The following is a 9841-nucleotide window of genomic DNA, read 5'->3' on the forward strand; positions in this document are numbered from 1 at the left end:
CTGGGAAATAGAGGAACAATGGGGTTCCACAAGTCAAAGAACCTATATTTTAGGTACTATACAGAACCAAGTAATGGAGACTTGCACACTGGTTACCATGGTAATAACTAGGAATGTGAATTCAGACTAAATTCAGATGATCAGAGAAGTAAGGTCTGTAAACAAGGGGCCTCTGACTTCCAGGGGCCTCGGGGGCCCTCAAAGTAATACGTTAAATACATTAAGGTACTTAGGTACTACTACGTCCCAACTACGTCACACAAGTTACCAGCCTACCAACCACCAATCCTCATAGCAACCTGGGATACTTATCAACACCATGGCAACAACTCAGACAAACAAAGGCTCCCTTGGAATCATGGGAAACCAACTTGGAAGTATCCACACACACACACACACACACACCTGCATACACTACATTCTTCAGCTTTAACGCTCATAGACCACCTACTGGGCCAGGTAGCAGCCACATTTACCCGTGACCACTCTATCTCTCCGTATGTGTGTGTGTGTGTGTGTGTGTGTGTATTGAGCCTGGGGAGCGTGACCACTACACCAGTCCTGATGTCCACCAAACTGATTTACGGCCTCCTATCATCTCCTGTTCTCCTGCTGCTCATCATATTCTCTTTCTCCACTCATAATGCCTCAATCCATCCCCTCCGGCCAGCCCTCCCAGACACCCCAGGTTCTGAAGCACAGCAGCCGAGGTTCTCCTGCTCCAGAACCACAACCCTCGTCTACTACAACAGCGCAGAAACACCAGATCCGCTTATTTAACCCTGCCATCATAGTTTTGGCATCTTGGAGATCCCAAACGCTTTAGGAGCACCTCTTCCTCAGTCCTGTAGACTGAAAGTGATGGACAGAGCAGCCATAACATTAAAACCACCTGCTTAATCTCGTGTAGGTCCAAAACAGTTTGGACCCCTCGAGGCACGGACCTCTGAAGGTGTCCTGCTGTGGCATCTAGACACAGATGTCAGCAGCAGATCCTTGAAGTCCTGTAAGTTGTGAGGTGGGACCTCCATGAGCATCAGTAAGAGCCAGTCATTATCTAGAACATCACAGTCTGGTTCTGGTCAAAGTGTCTCAGGTTCTTATGATTGTCCATTTTTCTGTTGGAGCTGCTGCAGAACCACACACACTAACTGAGTAAACACACACACACACACACACACAGCCTTCTGAGTTAAATAAACACACATAAGACACCTCTATCTTCTCCAGCCATCTGCTCATGATCTCTCTCTCTCTCGCTCGCTCTCTCTCTCTCTCTGTGGAATGTGCATGCTGCTTAACCGTCCAAAACCTTCTACCTCCCACTGCCCTCAGAAAGAGAGAGAGCAGTATTAGATCAGACAGATGGCACAGAGACTCCGATATCTGTACCTACAGAGGTTGAGTCAGTGTGTGTGTGTGTGTGTGTGTGTGATGGGGGTGGTCCATCCCGACAGAAGAGATGGAGGACACAGTGGCCGGTCATGCGTGGCCTGAAGACCGGCAGAATGAAGCCGGGGCCGTCGCTGGAGCTAAATCCCAACACAGACAAAAGAACCTCCAGCAGCTTCCCAACATCTGAGGAGCATTTCCTCTCCAGGCTCGCTCGCTCGCTCGCTGGCACGCCTCTCTTAGCCCGTGTAGCTCATAAATACATCAGGACATGTAGCAATGATGACCCCGGCTCCGGTTTAACACCACTAACCCCCGTCTTACACCTCGCTTCTGCCTCCTCTAACTGAGGAAAAGCTGCCCCGAGCGAGAGACATAGAGAATACACAGACACAGAGAGAGAGAGAGAGAGAGAGAGAGATACTGTATATATATATATATATATATATATGGGAAAACAGAGAAAGAGACAGATATAGAAAGACCGAGAAGAGAGAGAGAGAGAGAAAGAGAGAGAGAGAGAGAGAGAGACAAGCAAGATGTATAAATACAGTGACAAAGAGAGAGACACACACACAATGTAAGGGCGTGAGATATAGAGAGAAAAAGAATGAGTGAGAGAGAAACAAGGGTAAGAGAAATACAGAGACAGAGAGAGCAAGAACGGGCGAGAGATATTGAGACAGTGAGAGAAAGAGAGAGAGAGAGAGAGCGAGAGAGAGAAAGAGTATGGGGCAAAGATACAGAGAGAGCAAGAAAAAGAGAGAAAGACAATGAGGGACATAGGAGATATTTAGAGACAAATAGACACAGAGAGAGGCAGTAAGGGCGAGAGATATTGAGACAGAGAGAGAAAAGAGAGACAGTAAGGGTGAGAGACATTTAGAGGCAGAGAGAGAAAGAGAGACAATGAAGGACAGAGATATTTAGAGACAGAGAGAGACAGAGAGACGATGAAGGACAGAGATACTTAGACAAATAGAAACAGAGAGAGGCAGTAAGGGCGAGAGATATTGAGACGGAGAGAGAAAAGGGGTAAAGACATTTAAAGACAGAGAGACAGAGAGACGATGAAGGACAGAGACATATAGAGACAGTAAGAGCAAGACTTTCTATATCAAAACAATCAAACATAGTCTCTGAGAATCCAGGTGATTAGAGACGGAGAGCAGACTGAAGGATCGGGGACAGTCTAAGTCCAGTGTTTGTTAGCAATGTTAGCCTAGCATCCACTGTTGTAAACTAAAGAAGCTCACGTCAGAGACCGAACACGTCTCGGCTGATCGGCTGATCGACTGAATCTGCGCTCAGAGATCAATCATGACCAGGAGCTTTTTGGTCTGAACTGCTCCTGCATGCGGGCGTTCACACGGAGAACATGGAGAACCGTCGCAGCACCCAGATCCTTAAAGAAACACAGTCTGGAGAGGCATTTTTCTGCTAAAGCAATAACACAGAACACGTTTCCTCGCCGCCGCCGAGGAAAAAAATTCAATTTCTACACGCGGATCATCCAGCCTGTAATAACATGGCATTTCTGCTCCAGCTGAAATTTCCTAAAAGCAGATATAGAATCACATTTGGTTTTCATTTGAGGAGTGGCTTGGCCTCAGCCACCCCGACAGCCAGGGCTGCCTAGTGTGAGTGTGTGTGTGTGTGTGTGCATTTTTTTGTTTTTTTTCGGCTGCACAGGTCTTTAACTCGGTCCTGAGGGGACAATTTAGCACAGGAGAACTATCCCAACCGAACTTCAGCTTTAAATATTTCTCTTTTCAAACTCTGTCTCTTTTTCTCTCTCTCTGAGGAGAAACGTCTATTCAGCAGGACTTAGGAGGTCAGCTGAATTTAATGGTCACTTATTGCCCTCTGAGCTAAATCTAGAGGCACAAAGCAGGAGCACTGAGACCACCCGGCACTAAACCGGGCCCGAGTGCTCAAATCCAGAGTAATTCCCCTCGCTCAGTGGGGGACAGGTATCTGAAAAAGAGGCTACAACACTTTCCACCCGCCCCTTCGTACTCATTGTCCCAGTCCTGGCTCTTTTTTTCTTTTACGGGACTCTCTGATTAATATCAGTAATCAGTAAAGCTGTCCGACGTCTTGATTTGTGGAATTCGCAGCAGCTGATAAGGCGGCTTCTCCGCAGGAACTTGCCGAAAACACAGGATACAGCGCGCACACTTCCCTCTCCGAGACAAAAACCCGAGCAAACGCCTAGTAAAGCTGTGCTTTCTGGGAGCTGGAACAATAAGCCTGTCTTGCCAACGGCACAAAGAACCACTTACAGCAACCCCGGCTTCCACAAGCGCGAGGTATTTTACATCTAACGCACTCCAGACCTCTCAGCGAAAAAAAAGCAAATTAATGCATAAATACAAGAACACGTGAGCTTTAACTTGGACCGCCTCACTCCCAGTCCACCTAAACCAGGCCAATGGCTTTAGCATGTGCTACAGCGCACCACCGAATTCACATTTACGTTTCCTTAGAGCCCTTCTAGCACAATATGCAGGAACCATCAGCATCACTGACACATGCACGAAAGCAGATTTCTCAATTCCGTCTCCCCCCAGTAACGCCGACCATAAACAAACAGCCACGCAGAAAACCATCGCCTGACTCACCTCAGCTCTCTGCGTCCGGGGCTGGCTGGCCTCTGTCTCGATGGCGTACACGTCCAGCAGGTACAGGTCCGCGCCCTGCTCCCTGTCCAGCTCCATGGCCGTCTGGATCACGCCAGAGTGGCGCCCGATGGTGAACAGCCTTCCAACGGCCTTGCCGCCACTCCGCACGGACACGATGAAATACTCCACCTTGGTCCCGGAGCCGCGGGGGCTGGATGCGTCCAAGGAGATGACGTTGGTGCCTGGGGGTTGCCCTTCCTTCAGAATGGTGATGTATTTGGGCTGGGAGAAGACCGGCCCGTCCGTGCCCTGCAGGATGATGGTCAGCTCGGTCCGGGACGTCTTGCGATCCGTGCCGTGGTCGGTGGCGGAGACGGTCAGGCTGTAGATGAGCTTGGAGGGAACGAGCTGGGAGGCCACTCGGATGTCGCCGCTGTATCTGTCCATGATGAAGGTGTCCGAGTCGCCTTTCACCAGCTCATACTCCACCTCTCCGTTCGCTCCCTCGTCTGGGTCCAAAGCCACGACCGTCGTCAGGATTGAGCCGATGACGATGTTGGCTTCAGCCACCAGGGCATTCTGGGAGATAAAGTTGGGAACGTTGTCGTTTTGGTCCGTCACCCACACTGTGACATTTTTCAGGGCGAACCGGCGGAACTCGGCAGGAACCGCCTGATCTGTCGCTTTGACGGTCAGCTCGAACATGTTGGAGAACTCCCTGTCGATTTCACTGTTTGTGAGTATGATCCCGGAGATGGGGTGGATGCTGAAGTGGTTTCCTCTTGGAGTCTGCTGGACGATGGAGTACTCCAGCTCCCCGTTAATGTCTGCGTCCGTATCGTGGGCGGTGATCGTCATGATGGAGGTAGACAGGGGAAGGTTTTCAGGGATGGACTTAAATATGTCACCCGGAGTGAAAACAGGAGGGTTGTCGTTGAAATCTCGCACGTGAATAACAAGAGGGATGGAGGAGGATCTGGGCGGCCTGCCATTGTCCTTGGCAGTGATGTTGAGTTTGTACAGAGACTGGGTTTCGTAGTCCAACTTTCGGACCAGGAAGATGCTGCCGGTACTGGGACTAATACTGAACGTGCCGTGGTTGTTGTTAGCCATGATGCTGTATGTTATGTCAGCATTAGAACCTGAATCCGAGTCCGTTGCTGTGATGGATGCTACCAGCTCTCCAATCCTCATGTTCTCAAGAACATCCACCGCCATGGTGGATTTGGAGAAGGATGGCGAGTTGTCGTTCTCATCCAGGACACTAACACTTAGCAGACAGGAAGAGGACAGAGGAACTGCACCAGAGTCTTCAGCTATTATCTTCAGAGAATAAGAGGATGTTGCCTCGTAGTCCAACTTTCCCACCAGTGTCACCTGACCAGAACTGCTGTCAATGCTGAACTGATTCTCCTCGTTGCCTTCCGAAATATGGTAGCGCACCTGTCCATTTTTGTTCTCGTCCATGTCCGAGGCGGAAACCCTCAGCAGCTGTGTCATGTTTGGTGCAGACTCGGAGATGGAGGCCTGGTAAATGTCCTTGGTGAACTTGGGTGCATTGTCATTGATGTCCTGGATGTAGACCTGCACTTTCGCTTGGTCTTTGAGAGGCTTGGGAAGACCCTGGTCAGACGAGACGACCGTGAAGGTGAACACGGCCGCGCCTCGCTGCCTCATCAAAGACTCCCTGTCCATCTGCAGTGTGCTGGTCAGCTCTCCGGTGATGGCATTCAGCTCAAAGTTTGGCTGTGGTGTCTCAAACGAGTAGCGCACTTCGCTGTTCGGGCCAAAGTCTTTATCTTCTGCGAAAACACGTCCGACCAGCGAACCTCGCGGCTGCTCTTCCTCGAAACGGAACACATAGTTGGTGCTGTTGAAAAGTGGCCTGTTGTCATTAACGTCATCTAGAATGATGGTCACATTTACGCTGGCGCTCAGCGGCTCCACGGCTCTGTCCCGGGCTACCAGCAGCAGATTGTACCTGTCCTGCACTTCTCTGTCCAGGTCTGCCTTAATGTACAACTGCCCATCAGGGAAAATCCCAAAAATGTCATTAGTGTTCCCACCTGTGATGTCATACACTATTTCTCCATTTAGCCCAGAGTCTTTATCCGTAGCCTCCACCTTGAAGAAACGACTGTTGACAGGCTCTGACTCCAGGATGACGACCTCATAAGAAAGCTGGTCGAATACGGGAGCGTTGTCGTTGACGTCATACACGCTGACCGTCAAAATGAGGGAGGAGGTGCGCTGGGGAACGCCAAGGTCGGAAGCCACAACCTCCACCTGGTAGGAGCTGGTGGTGACCTCCAGAGGGCCAGTGAGCGTGATGAGGCCATGCTTCTCATGTATGTGAAACAGTGCCTTAGGATTTTGCCGGAGGCTGTACACGATCATTCCGTTGGTGCCTTCATCAGGATCGAAGGCTTTAGCTTGGAAGATGTGGTGGCCCGTGTTCCAGTTCTCCACAGCGCTTACGTGCTCCATGGCATGAATGAAATGTGGAGCATTGTCGTTCAGATCCTTCACTGTGATGTTCACTAAAGCTTCTCCTGTAACGTCCCCTCCTCTGGCTACCACTTTCAGCTGGTAAAAGGCTTGCTCTTCTCGATCGATAAGACTGGTGGCTGTTATGTGCCCTGTGCCGCTATTGACCGCAAACAGGCCTCTCTGGTCACCTGACGCTATCAGATAGGTGATATTGGTGTTCAGGTCCACTGTCGTGGCAGACACTGTTCCTATCACGGCATTAGGGGCTACGTTCTCAAACATCACGAAGCTGTACTCCCTCTGACTGAAGATAGGGGGGTTATCCTGAGTATCGACCACGGTGATGGTGACAATGGCATGAGTGTGAGAGCGCAGCTCCCCTCCATCCGTGGCAGAGACCTGCAGCTGGTAGGCCGTTTTCTCCTCTCTGTCGAGAAGCACCAGGGTGGTAATTTTGCCGGTGTTGCTGTTTATGTGAAACTTGAAGGTGTCGCCAGCTGTTATGGTGTATCTGACGGTGCCGTTTCGTCCCAGGTCAGGATCGGAGGCGGACACGGTCGTGATGTAAGAGCCAGATGGCTCGTTTTCTTTAATGTTAGCGAAGTACTGCACGGGGTAAAACACCGGCCGGTTATCGTTAATATCTTTAAGCGTGACGTTGACTTTGGCAACTGAGTGTAAAGGTGGTGCGCCTGCATCAGTAGCTCTGACGTAGAGCAGGTAGGAACCCTGGTCTTCTCTGTCTAGCTCAGTGGCGGTACTTAACCTCCCGGTCACGGCATCTAGGCGGAACAGCTCCTGCAGCGTCGCCGGCGTCTCCGAGTCAAAAGTGAAGCGCACCGTGCCGTTTGCGCCGAGATCCGTGTCCGTGGCGGACAACGACAGCAGCTCACTACCAGCTGGTGAATGCTCGACCAGGGCTACGTGGTAGGTGCTCTGCGTGAACGTTGGGACCTGGTCGTTCACATCCGCGATGTTCACGATGAGTTTGGTGTAGGAGATTTTGGGCTGCAGGCCCTGATCTTTGGCGCTGATGTTAAGCACCACCACGGACGCCGTCTCCCTGTCGAGCAGGGCAGCACTGGTGACTAGGCCGCTGTTCTCGCTAATGGCGAACCAGCCCAAACTGTTCCCAGACACCAGAGAGTAGCGCAGGTTAGCGTTCTGCCCGGAGTCGCCGTCCGTGGCAGAGACGCCTTTGATGTAGCTGCCTTTGGGGACGTCTTCGCTGATGTCCACCCTGTAAACGGCCTCCTGGAATATGGGTGGGTGGTCGTTGATGTCGTTCACGAATATGACTAGGCTGGCAAACGAGGAGCGAGCCACGGGCCTGCCGTTGTCGGACACGGAGACGGTGAGGTTATAGGAGGATATGCGCTCTCGGTCTAGCACACTAGCTACTTTGATTAAGCTCAGGTTTGGGACGGGGGAGGTGTGCACCTCGAAGTGGCCCTGCTCGTTGCCCCCTAGTATAGATACGGATATGTTGCCGTTAGCCGTGGACGAATCGGAATCGGAAACGGTCAGCAAGGCCACCACCGTCCCGATCTGCGCGTTCTCGTCCACCGAGGCGAATTTGGAGGTGGTGGGAAAGTATCGAAACTTGACGACCGGATCGTTATCATTCACGTCCAGGAGCTTGATGGTCGCCTCGGTCCGGCCTGACAGGGATGGCACGCCATTGTCTACAGCATGTATGGTCAGAGAGTACTCCTTCTTCACCTCATAATCCAAAGCTTCCTTAATGACTACAGTACCTGCCTTAGGGTCTATCTGGAAGGGAGTTCCTTCATCTAAAAAATACCTGATGTCCGCGTTGGCCCCTTCGTCCTGGTCAGTGGCCGTGATCTGCAGGACGCTGGACCCTATAGCTGCGTCCTCATACACTCTAGTCTGGTACTGATCCAGGTCAAACGATGGTGGGTTGTCGTTTATATCCTGAATGGTGACGTTCACTTGCAAGTAGCCGTACCTTTTAGGCTCCCCCTTATCCTCCACCTCGACCAGGAGCTGGTAGAAAGGCGTCAGCTCCCTATCCAAGCCCCCCGTGGTCACCAAGTGCAGAAAGGCGCCCTCGCCGCTCGGGTTCACCGTGATATCCAAGCGAAACTTCCGCTGCTCGTTGCCCTGGACTATCCGGTACGTGGTGTGGTCCACGCCGTTGCTGCCGATGTCCGCGTCCGTGGCCGTGTCCAGGATGACCTGCCGGCCACTTGTGGCGTCCTCCTTGAACGACACGACGATCGAGGCGTCTGGGAAGACGGGGGAGTTGTCGTTGATGTCCAGCACCACGATGCGCACCTCGGTTGGGTACGTGGGCTGGCTGGACAGCACCACCACGTTGATCACGCTGCTGGCCAGTGACTCTCGGTCGATCACGGACGACGTGTAGACCACGCCGGTGCTGGCGTTGATGGCGAAGAGCCGGTGCGTCTCGCTGAAGCGGTACGTGAAGCCCGGGCGCGTCTCCACGGTGCCCACGTACGTGCCCACCGGCTGCTCCTCCAGCACCTGAAACTCTTGGCGGACCTGCGTGGACGAGGAGCACGGAGAGAAGGTCCACAGCGTGAAGAGGAGCAGGTGAAGCCCGGCCAAAGTCCTACGTGAAGGAGCCATAAGTGCCATAAGTTCCAGCCCACCTTTCTCGGACAGACCCCTGCAGCCAGATGCATCCACTCTGGGACACTTTCCCACCTCGGAGCGCTACAGCATGGTGCGTAATCCAAACTCCAGGAGGAAAACAACTGGTCGAAGCCCAACTCTGAGTCCCTCACACTGCCCCCAGGCTGAGAAGTTGCAGTTCGCTCTTACTTGGAGACCTGCAGGGCTCCAGATGCTCCCCTGGCTGGGGTGAAACTATATCCCATGCGAGGAACCAAAAAAAGAAGCCCTCAGAGAAACTCGTGCAGACAGATCCCAGCGCTCAGAGTTTCCATTGTGGAGAACAGGAGGAGGAGGAGGAGGAGGAAGAGGAGGTGGAGAAGGGGGAGAAGGTCCAGCTAAACAAAAGAGAGCTCAAAACTGCAAAAAGTCCCTCCCGCGAGCTGCAGGACGGCTGGCAAACTTCCTCCGAGCCCGTCTGAGGAGGGAATGTGAAGTCCTCGTAAGTCCAGCGCGATGAGCGGCTCCACTCCTGCAGACCAACTAACTCAGAACAAAAGCCCCAAGTTGAGAAGCCCCCACCCACAGCCGAGCGCATTGGACAAGGAGGACTGACCCTCCCCACGCCAGCCCGCCTTCCAGCCGAGCTCACAGCTGATTGGTCGGTTGAGCTGTCAGTCAGGACGGACTCTTTGGCAGGTAAGCGGACCGTTATTCGTCTAGAATAACAGTGA

General features: G+C 52.4%; 1 protein-coding gene across 1 annotated transcript in view; it reads right to left on the reverse strand.

Moving 5' to 3' along the window:
- fat4 (FAT atypical cadherin 4) overlaps positions 1-9627 on the reverse strand; it is a 117509-nt gene extending 107882 nt beyond the window's left edge. The window contains 1 exon segment of the mRNA XM_072692900.1: positions 4017-9627. Within this exon segment, the coding sequence (XP_072549001.1) occupies positions 4017-9131 (5115 nt within the window). The 5' untranslated portion in view covers positions 9132-9627.
- Positions 9628-9841: the final 214 nt, after the last annotated feature.

Source organism: Salminus brasiliensis, chromosome 12 (genome assembly GCF_030463535.1).
Source record: "Salminus brasiliensis chromosome 12, fSalBra1.hap2, whole genome shotgun sequence".
Taxonomy (NCBI): Eukaryota; Metazoa; Chordata; class Actinopteri; order Characiformes; family Bryconidae; genus Salminus; species Salminus brasiliensis.